This window comes from Bombina bombina, chromosome 6, assembly GCF_027579735.1.
Source record: "Bombina bombina isolate aBomBom1 chromosome 6, aBomBom1.pri, whole genome shotgun sequence".
Classification (NCBI taxonomy): Eukaryota; Metazoa; Chordata; class Amphibia; order Anura; family Bombinatoridae; genus Bombina; species Bombina bombina.
In genome coordinates, this window is record NC_069504.1 from 558,082,009 (window position 1) to 558,101,814 (window position 19,806).

A 19,806-nucleotide genomic window follows, 5' to 3' on the forward strand; every position below is an offset into this window, starting at 1 on the left:
AGTTGATTAGTGTGAGATTCGTTAGAATGTAAAGACTGAGCTAGTACCAAGATATCGTCCAAATAAGGAAACACCGCAATACCCTGTTTTCTGATTACAGAGAGTAGGGCACCGAGCTCTTGCTAGGTCAAATGGAAGAGCGACAAATTGGTAATGCTTATCTAGAAAATAGAATCTCAGAAACGGATAGTGGTCTGGATGAATCAGAATATGAAGATATGCATCCTGTATGTCTATGTTGGACATATAATGCCCTTGCTGAACAAAAGGCAGAATAGTCCTTATAGTCACCATTTTTAAAGTTAGCACTCTTACAAAACGATTCAAAATTTTCAGATCCAAAACTGGCCTGAATGAATTTTCTTTCTTTGGGACAATGAACATATTTGAATAAAACCCCAGACCCTGTTCCTGGAACTGGTATGATTACCCCTGAAAGCTCTAGATCTGAAACACACTTCAGAAAAGCCTGAGCCTTCACTGGATTTACTGGGACACGTGAGAGGAAAAATCTTCTCTCAGGAGATCTTACTCTGAATCCTATTCGATACCCTTGAGAGACAATATTCTGAATCCAATGATTTTGGACAGAATCTGCCTAAATGTTTTGGAAAAAATTTAATCTGCCCCCCCACCAGCTGAGCTGGATTGAGGGCCGCACCTTCATGCAGACTTGGGAGCTGGCTTTGGTTTCTTAAACGGCTTGGATTCATTCCAACTTGAAGAAAGTTTCCAATTGGAACCATATTCTTTGGGGGAAGGATTGGCTTTCTGTTCCTTATTCTGTTGAAAAGAACGAAAATGAATAGAAGCTTTAGATTTACCCTTAGATCTCTTATCCTGAGGTAAAAAAACTCCCTTCCCCCCAGTGACAGTTGAAATAATCAAATCCAACTGAGAACCAAACAAATTGTTACCTTGGAAAGAAAGAGATAGTAATCTAGACTTAGATACCATGTCAGCCTTCCAATATTGGAGCCACAAAGCTCTTCTATCTAAAATAGCTAAAGACATAGATATAACATCAATTTTGATGATATCAAAAATGGCATCACAGATAAAATGATTAGCATGTAGAAGCATGCGAACAATGCTAGACAAATCAGGGTCTGTTTTCTGTTGCGCTACGCTTTCCAACCAAAAAGTTGATGCAGCTGCAACATCAGCCATAGAAATGGCAGGCCTGAGAAGATAGCCAGAATATAAATAAGCTTTACTTAGATTAGATTCAAGATTCCTATCTAAAGGGTCCTTAAAGGAAGTACTATCTTCCATAGGGATAGTAGTACGTTTAGCAAGAGTAGAAATAGCCCCATCAACATTGGGGATTTTCCCCCAAAACTCCAATCTAACTGCTGGCAAAGGATACAACTTTTTGAACCTAGAAGAAGGAATAAAAGAAGAAACAGGCCTATTCCATTCCTTTGAAATCATATCAGAAATAGCATCAGGAACTAGAAAAATCTCTGGAGTAACCACAGGAGGTTTATAAACAGAATTTAAATGTTTACTAGTTTAAGTTCTTTAAACAAGGAACGAATATATTCCATCTTAAAGAGATATCAAGATTTGTCAGTGTCAATATCTGAGGTAGGATCTTCTGAATAAGATAGATCCTCATCAGAGGAGGATAATTCAGTATGTTGTCGGTCATTTGAAATTTCATCAACTCTATGAGAAGTTTAAAAAGACCTTTTACATTTATTAGAAGGAGGAATAGCAGACAAAGCCTTCTGAATTGCATCAGCAATAAAATATTTTATATTCACAGGGATATCATGTACATTAGATATGGAAGGAACAACAGGCATTGTACTAGTACTGATGGATACATTCTCTGCATGTAAAAGCTTATCATGACAACTATTACATACTACAGCTGGAGATATAATCTCCGCTAACTTACAACAGATACACTTATCTTTGGTAGAACTATTATCAGGCAGCAGGAATCCAACAGTGGTTTCTGAGACAGGATCAGATTGAGACATCTTGCAAATGTAAGAGAAAAAACAACAACATATAAAGCAAAATTATCAATTTCCTTTTATGGCAGTTTCAGGAATGGGGAAAAAAATGCAAACAGCATAGCCCTCTGAGCATAGAAAAAGGCAAGGAGAATATAGGAAGTGGGGTTTAAATAAATAATTTATTTGGCGCCAAGTATGACGCACAACGCAAAATTAAATTTTTTTGCGCTAACAACATCCGGAAATGACGCAACTCGCGTCATGGCAGACGCAACATTGTGCAAGGAAACCTGGCGTCAACTAAGACGCCGGAAATGACGAAACATTATCGCTAAGAACGACGTAATAAATATCAGCATTTTGCCCACGAAAATTAATGAAAAAGCAGTCAATTTGAAGAAAAGACTAAACCCCAGGTAAGAAAAAATAACTTCCTAAATATATTTTCCCAATTTTGAAACCGATAGTCTGCAAAAGCCATAGCTGATAGTGTCTTAAGTAATAAAAACTGAATCTCTACGACCGATAACAGAGAACCATTGACAAGATTTCCCGTGAGGAAAACCATTAAATCAATAGGCGATACTCTCTTCACATCCCTCTGACATTCACTGTACTCTGAGAGCAATCGGGCTTCAAAATGCTGAGAAGCGCATATCACAGAAGAAAATCAAGCACAAACTTACTTCATCACCTCCATAGGGAGGCAAAGTTTGTAAAACTGAATTGTGGGTGTGGTGAGGGGTGTATTTATAGGCATCTTGAGGTTTGGGAAACTTTGCCCCTCCTGGTATGATTGTATATCCCATACGTAGGGCGGTCTCTTCCTGGTTACGCTATGAAGCCTTGCTACACTGTGGGACTTTACTGTTACGGCAAATCTCAGTCGGATCGCATACAAAGTCTCAGTGATTACAGACAGCAGTCTTCAACACACTCAAATACATTCCCTTATGTCTTTAATAAAATAAAAAAAAACCCTGGGAGTAATAAAAAATAAGAGCCAAAAATGAGATTAACCCTTTCATCTGATAAAAGAGTTAACACCTCAGTCTTCAAACACATACATACAAGTGCCTGCCCCTTGCCTAAATCAAATCAAAAGGATTTATAATGTCCCAATTTATATGATACAGGAAATCTTCTAAGTGCAAGTCTCCCAACCTAGAAGACACTTACCTGCAGTCTAGCTGTCCGGCAGGAAGACACTTCACAAGGCGTGACAGGACACAGACTCCTATCAGAGACCTGTGGAAAAAAGAAAGAACAGAGTAAACCTACTCTGGCTTTCTATACTAGGGCAGCAATATGTTAGGAAAACAGAGCAAGGCCCACATCACAAGTTCCTAACTGCTTTAAAGCCACCACTACCCTACCGAAGAGATTAACGTGGACTAATGCTAGACCTAAAAATCTTGCTTGTAGCAAAATAAATCCAATTTTCTTCAGACACCAACACTTCACCTCCTCCATTGACAAAGGCAAAGAGAATGACTGAGATTATGTGTAGGGAATGGACACTTAAAAGTTTTGCTGTGGTGTTCTTTGCCGCCTCCTGCTGGACAAGAGTGATATTCCCGCTAGTAATTGATGACGTTGTGGACACTCCATATCTTAGGAAAGAAATAATATTTTTATATGTGATCACTGTTTAAGCAAATGTATGTGCTATGAATAAATTCATATTTAAATAACCTTATTGCTATTTATAATAAACAGATTCAGCTGCAAAAAGAGTACACTGTAAAACTGAATTAGAAATTGAAAGAACAACTTCTTTATTAATCTAGTAACAATCTGCAAATAAACGTAATTACCGTAATTGGGCTGGGCACAGCTGCCACTACAATACCAATAGGTTGCGGAGATAGAATTGCTGGGCTTCCATTACAAATACTGGTAATTCCATTAGGTGTGTTGCCATCTGGTTTTTTGACATGCAGTTCTCCTGGTAAAGGCGACTGGAGTTTCTGCTCTTGCTGTTTCTTTTGGATTTTTCTTTGTAGCTGCTGCTTGGCATCTACCGGAGAAGCTAGTGTTTTTACTTGAGGGTGGAAGGAATTGTTTTCAGACATGGGTACAAATGCTGATGTCTGCGTAATTCCTTTTAATCCTTTAAAAAAATAAAAAATAAATTAAATATAAAGTACTATGCCAAACCTAATAAGACATCAGGAAAACTCTTCAAAACAACTGCAAACTAACTAGGAAACCAGTGGAACAGCATTATCATTATTTAGTAGGATGACTGCTTTTGTAATTGCATGGAACTCAAAACTTCTCCCAGATATAATGTCACAATATAAAAACATAATTTATGTAAGAACTTACCTGATAAATTCATTTATTTCATATTAGCAAGAGTCCATGAGCTAGTGACGTATGGGATATACATTCCTACCAGGAGGGGCAAAGTTTCCCAAACCTCAAAATGCCTATAAATACACCCCTCACCACACCCACAAATCAGTTTAACGAATAGCCAAGAAGTGGGGTGATAAGAAAAAAGTGCGAAAAGCATAAAAAAATAAGGAATTGGAATAATTGTGCTTTATACAAAAAAATCATAACCACCTCAAAAAAGGGTGGGCCTCATGGACTCTTGCTAATATGAAAGAAATTAATTTATCAGGTAAGTTCTTACATAAATTATGTTTTCTTTCATGTAATTAGCAAGAGTCCATGAGCTAGTGACGTATGGGATAATGAATACCCAAGATGTGGATCTTCCACGCAAGAGTCACTAGAGAGGGAGGGATAAAATAAAGACAGCCAATTCCGCTGAAAAATAATCCACACCCCAAACAAAGTTTAAATCTTATAATGAAAAAAACTGAAATTATAAGCAGAAGAATCAAACTGAAACAGCTGCCTGAAGTACTTTTCTACCAAAGACTGCTTCAGAAGAAGAAAACACATCAAAATGGTAAAATTTAGTAAAAGTATGCAAAGAAGACCAAGTTGCTGCTTTGCAAATCTGATCAACCGAAGCTTCATTCCTAAATGCCCAGGAAGTAGAGACTGACCTAGTCGAATGAGCTGTAATCCTTTGAGGCGGAGTTCTACCCGACTCAACATAAGCATGATGAATCAAAGACTTTAACCAAGATGACAAAGGAATGGCAGAAGCCTTCTGACCTTTCCTAGAACCAGAAAAGATAACAAATAGACTAGAAGTCTTTCGGAAATCTTTAGTAGCTTCAACATAATATTTCAAAGCTCTAACTACATCCAAAGAATGCAATGATCTTTCCTTAGAGTTCTTAGGATTAGGACACAATGAAGGAACCACAATTTCTCTACTAATGTTGTTAGAATTCACAACCTTAGGTAAAAATTTAAATGAAGTTCGCAACACCGCCTTATCCTGATGAAAAATCAGAAAAGGAGACTCACAAGAAAGAGCAGATAATTCAGAAACTCTTCTAGCAGAAGAGATGGCCAAAAGAAACAAAACTTTCCAAGAAAGTAATTTAATATCCAGCGAATGCATAAGTTCAAACGGAGGAGCTTGAAGAGCCCCCAGAACCAAATTCAAACTCCAAGGAGGAGAAATTGACTTAATGACAGGTTTTATACGAACCAAAGCCTGTACAAAACAATGAATATCAGGAAGATTAGCAATCTTTCTGTGAAAAAGAACAGAAAGAGCAGAGATTTGTCCTTTCAAGGAACTTGCAGACAAACCTTTATCCAAACCATCCTGAAGAAACTGTAAAATTCTAGGAATTCTAAAAGAATGCCAAGAAAAATGATGAGAAGAACACCAAGAAATGTAAGCCTTCCAGACTCGATAATATATCTACCTAGATACAGATTTACGAGCCTGTAACATAGTATTAATTACGGAGTCAGAGAAACCTCTATGACTGAGAATCAAGCGTTTAATCTCCATACCTTCAAATTTAAGGATTTGAGATCCTGATGGAAAAAAGGACCTTGCGATAGAAGGTCTGGTCTTAACGGAAGAGTCCACGGTTGGCAAGTAGCCATCCAGACAAGATCCGCATACCAAAACCTGTGAGGCCATGCTGGAGCCACCAGCAGAACAAACAAACGCTCCTTTAGAATCTTGGAAATCACTCTTGGAAGAAGAACTAGAGGCGGAAAGATATAGGCAGGATGATACTTCCAAGGAAGTGACAATGCATCCACTGCCTCCGCCTGAGGATCCCTGGATCTGGACAGATACCTGGGAAGCTTCTTGTTTAGATGAGAAGCCATCAGATCTATTTCTGGAAGTCCCCACATTTGAACAATCTGACGAAATACCTCTGGGTGAAGAGACCATTCGCCCGGATGTAATGTTTGGCGACTGAGATAATCCGCTTCCCAATTGTCTATACCTGGGATATGAACCGCAGAAATTAGACAGGAGCTGGATTCCGCCCATACAAGTATTCGAGATACTTATTTCATAGCCAGAGGACTGTGAGTCCCTCCTTGATGATTGACATATGCCACGGTTGTGACATTGTCCGTCTGAAAACAAATTAACGACCGTTGCAGCAGTCATAAGACCTAGAATTTCCATGCATAAGGCTACCGAAGGGAATGATTGAGACTGAAGGTTTCGACAAGCTAAAACCAATTTCAGACGTCTCTTGTCCGTCAGCGATAGAGTCATGGACACTGAATCTATCTGGAAACCTAAAAAGGTTACCCTTGTCTGAGGAATCAACGAACTCTTTGGTAAATTGATCCTCCAACCATGTTCTCGAAGAAATGATACAAGTCGATTCGTATGAGATTCTGCTAAATGTGAAGATTGAGCAAGTACCAAGATATCGTCCAAATAAGGAAATACCACAATACCCTGTTCTCTGATTACAGATAGAAGGGCACCGAGCACTTTTGTAAAATTCCTTGGAGCTGTTGCTAGGCCAAACGGCAGAGCCACAAACTGGTAATGCTTGTCTAGAAAAGAGAATCTCAGAAACTGATAGTGATCTGGATGAATCGGAATATGCAGATATGCATCCTGTAAATCTATTGTGGACATATAATGCCCTTGCTGAACAAAAGGCAGAATAGTCCTTATAGTTACCATTTTGAATGTTGGAATCCTTACATAACGATTCAATATTTTTAAATCCAGAACTGGTCTGAAAGAAGTCTCCTTCTTTGGTACAACTCTAGATCTGAAACACATTTCAGAAATTCTTGAGCCTTCACTGGATTTATTGGGACACGGGAAAGAAAAAATCTTTTTGCAGGAGGCCTTATCTTGAAGCCTATTCTGTACCCTTGTGAAACAATATTCTGAATCCAAAGATTGTGAATCGAATTGATCCAAATTTCTTTGAAAAATCGTAATCTGCCCCCTACCAGCTGGGCTGGAATGAGGGCCGCACCTTCATGTGGACTTGGGAGCTGGCTTTGGCTTTCTAAAAGGCTTGGATTTATTCCAGACTGGAGATGGTTTCCAAACTGATACCGCTCCTGTAGGGGAAGGATCAGATTTTTGTTCCTTATTGTGACGAAAGGAACGAAAACGATTAGCAGACCTAAATTTACCCTTAGATCTTTTATCCTGTGGTAAAAAAGTTCCTTTCCCCCCAGTAACAGTTGAAATAATAGAATCCAATTGTGAACCAAACAATTTATTACCCTGGAAAGAAAGGGAAAGCAAAGTTGACTTAGAAGACATATCAGCATTCCAAGTTTTAAGCCATAAAGCTCTTCTAGCTAAAATAGCTAAAGACATATACCTGACATCAACCCTAATGATATCAAAGATGGCATCACAAATAAAGTTATTAGCATTTGAAGAAGATTAATAATGCTATGAGAATTATGATCTGTTACTTGTTGTGCTAAAGCTTCCAACCAGAAAGTTGAAGCTGCAGCAACATCCGCCAAAGATATAGCAGGTCTAAGAAGATTACCTGAACATAAGTAAGCTTTTCTTAGAAAGGATTACATTTTCCTATCTAAAGGATCCTTAAAGGAAGTACTATCTGCCGTAGGAATAGTAGTACGTTTAGCAAGAGTAGAGATAGCCCCATCAACCATAGGGATTTTGTCCCAAAACTCTAATCTGTCAGATGGCACAGGATATAATTGCTTAAACCGTTTAGAAGGAGTAAATGAATTACTCAAATTATTCCATTCCCTGGAAATTACTTCAGAAATAGCATCAGGGACGGGAAAAACCTCCGCAATAACTACAGGAGGTTTAAAAACCGTATTCAAACGTTTAGATTTAGTATCAAGAGGACCAGATTCCTCTATTTCTAATGCAATTAAGACTTCTTTAAGTAAAGAACGAATAAATTCCATTTTAAATAAATATGAAGATTTATCAGTATCAACCTCTGAAACAGAATCCTCTGAACCAGAAAAATCATTATCAGAAATAGAATCAGAATGATGATGTTCATTTAAAAATTCATCTGAAAAATGAGAAGTTTTAAAAGACCTTTTACGTTTACTGGAAGGAGGAATAACAGACATAGCCTTAATAGATTTAGAAACAAAATCTCTTATGTTAACAGGAACACCCTGAATATTAGATGTTGATGGAACAGCAACAGGTAATGGAACATTACTAAAGGAAATATTATCTGCATTAACAAGTTTGTCATGACATTCATTACAAACAACAGCCGGAGGAACAGTTACCACAAGTTTACAACAAATACACTTATCTTTGGTAGATCCAGCATCATGCAGCAATTTTCCAGAAGTATCTTCTGATTCAGGGTCAATCAGAGAAATCTTGCAATATGTAATAGAAAAAACAACATATAAAGCAAAATTGATCAAATTCCTTAAATGACAGTTTCAGGAATGGGAAAAAATGCCAATGAACAAGCTTCTAGCAACCAGAAGCAAATAAACAATGAGACTTAAATAATGTGGAGACAATAATGACGCCCAAATTTTTTAGCACCAAAAAAGACGCCCACATTATTTGGCGTCTAAATGCTTAAAGCGCCAAAAAATGACGCCACATCCGGTGACGCCGACATTTTTTGTGCAAAAAACGTCAAAAAAATGACGCAACTTCCGGCGACAAGTATGACGCCAGAAATGACAAAGAAAATTTTTGCGCCAAAAAAGTCAGCGCCAAAAATGACGCAATAAAAAGAAGCATTTTCAGCGAGCCTAACAGCCCACAGGAAAAAAAGTTAAATTTAAAGGTAAGAAAAATTGATTATTCATATGCATTATCCCAATAATGAAACTGACTGTCTGAAATAAGGAATGTTGAACATCCTGAATCAAGGCAAATAAATGTTTAAACACATATATTTAGAACTTTATATAAAAGTGCCCAACCATAGCTTAGAGTGTCACAAAAATAAGACTTACTTACCCCAGGACACTCATCTACATGTAGTAGAAAGCCAAACCAGTACTGAAACGAGAATCAGTAGAGGTAATGGTATATAAGAGTATATCGTCGATCTGAAAAGGGAGGTAAGAGATGAATCTCTACGACCGATAACAGAGAACCAATGAAATAGACCCCGTAGAAGGAGATCATTGAATTCAAATAGGCAATACTCTCTTCACATCTCTCTGACATTCACTGCACACTGAGAGGAAAACCGGGCTCCAGCCAGCTGCGAAGCGCATATCAACGAAGAATCTAGCACAAACTTACTTCACCACCTCCATGGGAGGCAAAGTTTATACACCCCTGTGGGTGTGGTGAGGGGTGTATTTATAGGCATTTTGAGGTTTGGGAAACTTTGCCCCTCCTGGTAGGAATGTATATCCCATACGTCAATAGCTCATGGACTCTTGCTAATTACATGAAAGAAATATTTAAGGTGCTAATATTAAATATTTATTCAATGTTTGTTGCATAAATAATTATTAAATTAATTTATGTTAAACTAGTGGTAAAGCCCTGTACATGGGCCAAAATGTTAAATGAAAGAAATATACCTATCCATCCCTATCCCTCTATTAATCTATCCCAAACCCCCTTTCCAATAACTAAAATAAAAATAAAAAAATTATCCCAAATAAAATTTAAATATTCCTAATTTAATAACCCCTTATAATTATATAAAGATAAAAAGCCACCCCAAAATAAAACCCTAATGTAATCTAAACTACCAATAGCCCTTAAAAGGGCCTTTTGTAGGGCATTGCCATAAATTAAACAGCTCTTTTACCTAAAAATTACTAATCCCCCCACTCTAACATTAAAACCCCCCACCCACCAAACCCCCCAAAATAAAAAAAAAACTAACATTAATAAACCTTAACTACCCATTGGGGCATTCAGCTCTTTTTCACATTGACCAAAAAAAAACCCTAATTAAAAAAAATAAACCCCCCCCCCAATTTTTTTTTTTTTTTTTTAAAAAAAAACCTAACACAAAAGCCCCAAATAAGTACTCACGGTTCCTGAAGTCCGGCGGAGATGGTCCTCTTCCAGACGGGTCCATAATCTTCATCCACAGCGAAGGTGGCGCGGAGCAGTGTTCCCAGGCAGCAGTGGCACTTCTCTGCAGCGTGGAGGCTCCTCTTCATGCGATCGTCCGCCGCACACTGAAACCAAGAGCAAGTGAAATCTAATTGGCTGGTGAACAGCCAATAGGATGAGAGCAACTGAAATCTTATTGGCTGTTTTCAGTTGCTGTCATCCTATTGGCTGATGTGAAAATGTCAGCAAATAGGAATGCAAGATACCCCAAATAAATATGGGGTACCTTGCATTTAATATTCAGTGTGCGGCAGACGATCACATGAAGAGGAGCCTCCATGCCGCCGAGGAGCGCCGCCGCTGGGGACCGTTGCCGCAGAGGATCGCCACATCTGGGAACACCGCTCCGCGCCGCCTTCGCTGTGGATGAAGATGATGGACCTGCCTGGAAGAAGATCTTCTCCGCCAGACTTTAGGAACCAAGAGTACCTATTTTAGGCTTTAGTGTTAGTTTTTTTTTTAATTACGTTTTTTTGGGCAATGTGAAAAAGAGCTGAATGCCCTTTTGAGGGAAGTAAGAGAGAGCTGAATGCCGTTTTAAGGGCAATGCCCATACAAATGCCCCTTTAGGGGCAATGGGTAGTTTAGGTTTATTACTGTTAGTTTTTTTTATATTGGGGGGTTTGGTGGGTGGGGTGTTTAAATGTTAGAGGGGGGCTTAGTATATTTTTAATGTAAAAGAGCTGATTTCTTTAGGGCAATGCCTTAAAGGGACATTATACACTCATTTTTTTCTTTGAATAAATGTTTTGTAGATCTATTTATATAGCCCATAAAGTTTTTTTTTAAAATGTATAGTTTTGCTTATTTTGAAATATTATTGCTCTGATTTTCAGACTCCTAACCAAGCCCCAAAGTTTTATTAGAATACCGTCAGCTACCTTCTCCAGCTTGCTCCTGTTTGTGTAAAGGGTCTTTTCATATGCAAAAGAAGGGGGAGTGCCTTATTTCCCACTTGCAGTGGGCTTTCCAGCTACCTTTTCAACAGAGCTAAATTGAGATCTTCTAAGTAAGTTTTTAAACAATTTTATACTGGATTTTTTCATCAGTATCTGTGCATCTTATTCTTTATAGTAGTGTCTATTACATGCAGTTATATCAAAATGAGTATATACTGTCCCTTTAAGCTATAATTACAATGAAATAATGTAAAAGTCTTTACTTAGAATTCTGAGGATTAGGACAAAGAGAAAGCACCCAATTTTATAAGAGGAAACTACCTTTGGAAAAAAATAAAAAAATAAAGCCGCCTTAACTTGATGAAAAACAATTTATGCTTACCTGATAAATTTCTTTCTTTCATTACTCAAGTGAATTACTCTTCTCTACCACTAGGAGGCGGCAAAGATTCCCAAACCCCAAGAGCTCTATAAAACCCCTCCCACCTCACACATACCTCAGTCTAATGTATAGTCAATCAAGTGAGGTAGGAAAAAAAAGGATTAAGAGCCCTAAAAAGAGCAGTAAAAGATGTGCTAAAAAAAAAAAAAAAAGCAACCACAAGAAAAAAAAAAACAAAGGGTGCGAGCTTGTGGACTCTCACCACCATGAAATAAATCAATTTATCAGGTAAGCATAAGTTATGCTTTCTTTCATACAGGTGGAGAGAGTCCATGGGAACTAATACCAAGCAGTTTTGTAAATCCTCAGAAGGAATCACACCAGTGTTCCTGCCACACAAGTGAGAGAAACTGCTGGCCTAAGTAAAAGAGCAGTTTTTAGAAAAAGTTTTCTTAATAAAGACTCTACCTTGGGCTCTCTGAACAAAGTGCTATCCTCCATAGGGATATTCGTGCGTTTGGCAAGGGTGGAAATAGCCCCATCAACCATAGGAACCAATTCCCATACTTCTACATTCTGATCAGGAATGAGATACATTTTCTTAAATCTGGTGGAAGGAGCAAAAGGCACGCCTGTTTTTTCCCTAATACCTAGCTATATAGTCAGACTAAAGCAGGGACCTAAAATACCTGTGGGATTTTTAGTGGAGCTTTAAAAAAAACATAATTTATGCTTACCTGATAAATTTATTTCTCTTGTGGTGTATCCAGTCCACGGATCATCCATTACTTGTGGTATATTCTCCTTCCCAACAGGAAGTTGCAAGAGGATCACCCACAGCAGAGCTGCTATATAGCTCCTCCCCTCACTGCCATATCCAGTCATTCGACCGAAACAAGCCGAGAAAGGAGAAACGATAGGGTGCAGTGGTGACTGTAGTTTAATTAAAATTTAGACCTGCCTGAAAAGGACAGGGTGGGCCGTGGACTGGATACACCACAAGAGAAATAAATTTATCAGGTAAGCATAAATTATGTTTTCTCTTGTTAAGTGTATCCAGTCCACGGATCATCCATTACTTGTGGGATACAAATACCAAAGCTAAAGTACACGGATGATGGGAGGGACAAGGCAGGAACATAAACGGAAGGAACCACTGCCTGTAGAACCTTTCTCCCAAAAACAGCCTCCGAAGAAGCAAAAGTATCAAATTTGGAAAATTTGGAAAAGGTATGAAGCGAAGACCAAGTCGCAGCCTTGCAAATCTGTTCAACAGAGGCCTCATTTTTAAAGGCCCAGGTGGAAGCCACAGCTCTAGTAGAATGAGCTGTAATCCTTTCAGGAGGCTGCTGTCCAGCAGTCTCATAGGCTAAACGGATTATACTCCGAAGCCAAAAAGAAAGAGAGGTTGCCGAGGCCTTTTGACCTCTCCTCTGTCCAGAGTAAACAACAAACAGGTTAGATGTTTGACAAAAATCTTTAGTAGCCTGTAAGTAAAACTTCCAGGCACGGACTACGTCTAGATTATGCAAAAGACGTTCCTTCTTTGAAGAAGGATTAGGACATAATGATGGAACAACAATCTCTTGATTGATATTCTTGTTAGAATCCACCTTAGGTAAAAACCCAGGTTTTGTATGCAGAACTACTTTATCTGAATGAAAGATCAGATAAGGAGAATCACAATGTAAGGCAGATAACTCCGAGACTCTTCGAGCCGAGGAAATAGCCATCAGAAAAACATAATTTATGTAAGAACTTACCTGATAAATTCATTTCTTTCATATTAGCAAGAGTCCATGAGCTAGTGACGTATGGGATACACATTCCTACCAGGAGGGGCAAAGTTTCCCAAACCTCAAAATGCCTACAAATACACCCCTCACCACACCCACAAATCAGTTTAACGAATAGCCAAGAAGTGGGGTGATAAGAAAAAAGTGCGAAAGCATATAAAATAAGGAATTGGAATAATTGTGCTTTATACAAAAAAATCATAACCACCTCAAAAAGGGTGGGCCTCATGGACTCTTGCTAATATGAAAGAAATGAATTTATCAGGTAAGTTCTTACATAAATTATGTTTTCTTTCATGTAATTAGCAAGAGTCCATGAGCTAGTGACGTATGGGATAATGAATACCCAAGATGTGGATCTTCCACGCAAGAGTCACTAGAGAGGGAGGGATAAAATAAAGACAGCCAATTCCGCTGAAAAATAATCCACACCCCAAAACAAAGTTTAAATCTTATAATGAAAAAAACTGAAATTATAAGCAGAATCATCAAACTGAAACAGCTGCCTGAAGTACTTTTCTACCAAAAACTGCTTCAGAAGAAGAAAACACATCAAAATGGTAGAATTTAGTAAAAGTATGCAGAGAAGACCAAGTTGCTTCTTTGCAAATCTGATCAACCGAAGCTTCATTCCTAAATGCCCAGGAAGTAGAGACCGACCTAATCGAATGAGCTGTAATCCTTTGAGGCGGAGTTCTACCCGACTCGACATAAGCATGATGAATCAAGGACTTTAACCAAGATGCCAAAGAAATGGCAGAAGCCTTTTGACCTTTCCTAGAACCAGAAAAGATAACAAATAGACTAGAAGTCTTTCGGAAATCTTTAGAAGCTTCAACATATTTCAAAGCTCTAACTACATCCAAAGAATGCAACGATCTTTCCTTAGAGTTCTTAGGATTAGGACACAACGAAGGAACCACAATTTCTCTACTAATGTTGTTAGAATTCACAACCTTAGGTAAAAATTTAAATGAAGTTCGCAAAACCGCCTTATCCTGATGAAAAATCAGAAAAGGAGACTCACAAGAAAGAGCAGATAATTCAGAAACTCTTCTAGCAGAAGAGATGGCCAAAAGAAACAAAACTTTCTGAGAAAGTAATTTAATATCCAGCGAATGCATAGGTTCAAACGGAGGAGCTTGAAGAGCCCCCAGAACCAAATTCAAACTCCAAGGAGGAGAAATTGACTTAATGACAGGTTTTATACGAACCAAAGCCTGTACAAAACAATGAATATCAGGAAGATTAGCAATCTTTCTGTGAAAAAGAACAGAAAGAGCAGAGATTTGTCCTTTCAAGGAACTTGCAGACAAACCTTTATCCAAACCATCCTGAAGAAACTGTAAAATTCTAGGGATTCTAAAAGAATGCCAAGAAAAATGATGAGAAGAATACCAAGAAATGTAAGTCTTCCAGACTCGATAATATATCTTCCTAGAAACAGATTTACGAGCCTGTAACATAGTATTAATTACGGAGTCAGAGAAACCTCTATGACTGAGAATCAAGCGTTCAATCTCCATACCTTCAAATTTAAGGATTTGATATCCTGATGGAAAAAAGGACCTTGCGATAGAAGGTCTGGTCTTAACGGAAGAGACCACGGTTGGCAAGTAGCCATCCGGACAAGATCCGCATACCAAAACCTGTGAGGCCATGCTGGAGCCACCAGCAGAACAAACGAACGCTCCTTTAGAATCTTGGAAATCACTCTTGGAAAAACTAGAGGCGGAAAGATATAGGCAGGATGATACTTCCAAGGAAGTGACAATGCATCCACTGCTTCCGCCTGAGGATCCCTGGATCTGGACAGATACCTGGGAAGCTTCTTGTTTAGATGAGAAGCCATCAGATCTATTTCTGGAAGTCCCCACATTTGAACAATCTGAAGAAATACCTCTGGGTGAAGAGACCATTCGCCCGGATGTAATGTTTGGCGACTGAGATAATCCGCTTCCCAATTGTCTATACCTGGGATATGAACCGCAGAAATTAGACAGGAGCTGGATTCCGCCCATACAAGTATTCGAGATACTTCTTTCATAGCCAGAGGACTGTGAGTCCCTCCTTGATGATTGACATATGCCACGGTTGTGACATTGTCTGTCTGAAAACAAATGAACGACTCTCTCTTTAGAAGAGGCCACGACTGAAGAGCTCTGAAAATCGCACAGAGTTCCAAAATGTTGATTGGTAATCTCGCCCCCTGAGATTCCCAAACCCCTTGTGCTGTCAGAGACCCCCATACAGCTCCCCAACCTGTCAGACTTGCATCTGTTGAGATCACAGTCCAGGTCGGAAGAACAAAAGAAGACCCCTGAACTAAACGATGATGGTCGGTCCACCACGTTAGAGAGTGTCGTACAATCGGTTTTAAAGATATTAATTGTGATATCTTTGTATAATCCTTGCACCACTGGTTCAGCATACAGAGCTGAAGAGGTCGCATGTGAAAACAAGCAAAGGGGATCGCGTCCGATGCAGCAGTCATAAGACCTAGAATTTTCATGCATAAGGCTACCGAAGGGAATGATTGAGACTGAAGGTTTCGACAAGCTGAAACCAATTTTAGACGTCTCTTGTCCGTCAGTGAACTCTTTGGTAAATTGATCCTCCAACCATGTTCTCGAAGAAACGATACAAGTCGATTCGTATGAGATTCTGCTAAATGTGAAGACTGAGCAAGTACCAAGATATCGTCCAAATAAGGAAATACCACAATACCCTGTTCTCTGATTACAGATAGAAGGGCACCGAGAACCTTTGTAAAAATCCTTGGAGCTGTTGCTAGGCCAAACGGCAGAGCCACAAACTGGTAATGCTTGTCTAGAAAAGAGAATCTCAGAAACTGATAGTGATCTGGATGAATCGGAATATGCAGATATGCATCTTGTAAATCTATTGTGGACATATAATGCCCTTGCTGAACAAAAGGCAGAATAGTCCTTATAGTTACCATTTTGAATGTTGGTATCCTTACATAACGATTCAATATTTTTAAATCCAGAACTGGTCTGAAGGAATTCTCCTTCTTTGGTACAATGAAGAGATTTGAGTAAAACCCCAGCCCCTGTTCCAAAACTGGAACTGGCACAATTACTCCAGCCAACTCTAGATCTGAAACACATTTCAGAAATGCTTGAGTCTTCACTGGATTTATTGGGACACGGGAAAGAAAAAATCTTCTTGCAGGAGGCCTTATCTTGAAGCCTATTCTGTACCCTTGTGAAACAATATTCTGAATCCAAAGATTGTGAATCGAATTGATCCAAATTTCTTTGAAAAAACATAATCCGCCCCCTACCAGCTGGGCTGGAATGAGGGCCGCACCTTCATGTGGACTTGGGAGCTGACTTTGGCTTTCTAAAAGGCTTGGATTTATTCCAGACTGGAGATGGTTTCCAAACTAATACTGCTCCTGTAGGGGAAGGATCAGGTTTTTGTTCCTTATTGTGACGAAAGGAACGAAAACGATTAGCAGACCTAAATTTACCTTTAGATTTTTTATCCTGTGGTAAAAAAGTTCCTTTCCCCCCAGTAACAGTTGAAATAATAGAATCCAACTGTGAACCAAACAATGTATTACCTTGGAAAGAAAGGGAAAGCAAAGTTGACTTAGAAGACATATCAGCATTCCAAGTTTTAAGCCATAAAGCTCTTCTAGCTAAAATAGCTAAAGACATATACCTGACATCAACCCTAATGATATCAAAGATGGCATCACAAATAAAGTTATTAGCATGTTGAAGAAGATTAACAATCCTATGAGTATTATGATCTGTTACTTGTTGTGCTAAAGCTTCCAACCAGAAAGTTGAAGCTGCAGCAACATCCGCCAAAGATATAGCAGGTCTAAGAAGATTACCTGAACATAAGTAAGCTTTTCTTAGAAAGGATTACATTTTCCTATCTAAAGGATCCTTAAAGGAAGTACTATCTGCCGTAGGAATAGTAGTACGTTTAGCAAGAGTGGAGATAGCCCCATCAACCTTAGGGATTTTGTCCCAAAACTCTAATCTGTCAGATGGCACAGGATATAATTGCTTAAACCATTTAGAAGGAGTAAATGAATTACCCAAATTATTCCATTCCCTAGAAATTACTTCAGAAATAGCATCAGGGACGGGAAAAACCTCTGGAATAACTACAGGAGGTTTAAAAACTGTATTCAAACGTTTAGATTTAGTACCAAGAGGACCAGATTCCTCTATTTCTAATGCAATTAAGACTTCTTTAAGTAAAGAACGAATAAATTCCATTTTAAATAAATATGAAGATTTATTAGTATCAACCTCTGAAACAGAATCCTCTGAACCAGAAAAATCATTATCAGAATGATGATGTTCATTTAAAAATTCATCTGAAAAATTAGAAGTTTTAAAAGACTTTTTACGTTTACTAGGAGGAATAACAGACATAGCCTTCTTAATAGATTTAGAAACAAAATCTCTTATGTTAACAGGAACACCCTGAATATTAGATGTTGATGGAACAGCAACAGGTAATGGAACATTACTAAAAGAAATATTATCTGCATTAACAAGTTTGTCATGACATTCATTACAAACAACAGCCGGAGGAACAGTTACCACAAGTTTACAACAAATACACTTATCTTTGGTAGATCCAGCATCAGGCAGCAATTTTCCAGAAGTATCTTCTGATTCAGGGTCAATCTGAGACATCTTGCAATATGTAATAGAAAAAACAACACATAAAGCAAAATTGATCAAATTCCTTAAATGACAGTTTCAGGAATGGGAAAAAATGCCAATGAACAAACTTCTAGCAAGCAGAAGCAAATAAACAATGAGACTTAAATAATGTGGAGACGAAAATGACGCCACATCTGGTGACGCCAACATTTTTGGTGCAAAAACGTCAAAAAAATGACGCAACTTCCGGCGACAAGTATGACGCCGGAAATGACAAAGAATTTTTTTTGCGCCAAAAAAGTCCGTGCCAAGAATGACGAAATAAAATGAAGCATTTTCAGCCCCCGCGAGCCTAACAGCCCACAGGAAAAAACTAACAGCCCACAGGAAAAAAAGTCAAATTTTAAGGTAAGAAAAATCGATTATTCAAATGCATTATCCCAAATAATGAAACTGACTGTCTGAAATAAGGAATGTTGAACATCCTGAATCAAGGCAAATAAATGTTTAAACACATATATTTAGAACTTTATATAAAAGTGCCCAACCATAGCTTAGAGTGTCACAAAAATAAGACTTACTTACCCCAGGACACTCCATCTACATGTAGTAGAAAGCCAAACCAGTACTGAAACGAGAATCAGTAGAGGTAATGGTATATATAAGAGTATATCGTCGATCTGAAAAGGGAGGTAAGAGATTAATCTCTACGACCGATAACAGAGAACCTATTAAATAGACCCCGTAGAAGGAGATCATGGAATTCAAATAGGCAATACTCTCTTCACATCCCTCTGACATTCACTGCACACTGAGAGGAAAACCGGGCTCCAGCCTGCTGCGAAGCGCATATCAACGAAGAATCTAGCACAAACTTACTTCACCACCAACATGGGAGGCAAAGTTTGTAAAAACTGATTTGTGGGTGTGGTGAGGGGTGTATTTGTAGGCATTTTGAGGTTTGGGAAACTTTGCCCCTCCTGGTAGGAATGTGTATCCCATACGTCACTAGCTCATGGACTCTTGCTAATTACATGAAAGAAAAGAACTTTCCATGATAGAAGTTTGATATCAATAGAATGAAGGGGTTCAAACGGAACCCCTTGAAGAACTTTAAGAACCAAGTTTAAGCTCCTATGGGGCTCCACCATGGCTTTTAAACATAATGAACAAGTAGTGTCCTCTGTGTCAGACATGTTTGTACAGACTAGCAATGAGATTAGCAAGCTTGGAAAACACTTTAAACCAAGTTAACAAGCAATATAAAAAAACGTTACTGTGCCTTTAAGAGAAAAAATTTGACAAAATTTGAAATAACAGTGAAAAAAGGCAGTTACACTAACGAAATTTTTACAGTGTATGTAACAAGTTAGCAGAGCATTGCACCCACTTGCAAATGGATGATTAACCCCTTAATACCAAAAACTGAATAATAAATGACAAAAACGTTTTTAAACACAGTCACAACAACTGCCACAGGTCTACTGTGGTTGTAACCCTCCTCAAACATGACGTTTGAAGCCTTTTGAGCCCTTCAGAGATGTCCTGTATCATGCAGAAGGAAGCTGAGTGTCTCTGTCTAATTCTAGCTGCGCAGAAAAGCGCTAAAATAGGCCCCTCCCACTCATATTACAACAGTGGAAAGCCTCAGGAAA

General features: G+C 38.5%; 1 protein-coding gene across 1 annotated transcript in view; it reads right to left on the bottom strand.

The window, feature by feature from the left end:
* The window catches only part of RFX7 (regulatory factor X7), a 592,746-nt gene that overhangs the window by 53,723 nt on the left and 519,217 nt on the right, over window positions 1–19,806 (bottom strand). The window contains exon 9 of the mRNA XM_053717507.1: window positions 3,788–4,083. Within this exon, the coding sequence (XP_053573482.1) occupies window positions 3,788–4,083 (296 nt within the window). The remainder of the gene's footprint in view (window positions 1–3,787; window positions 4,084–19,806) is intronic.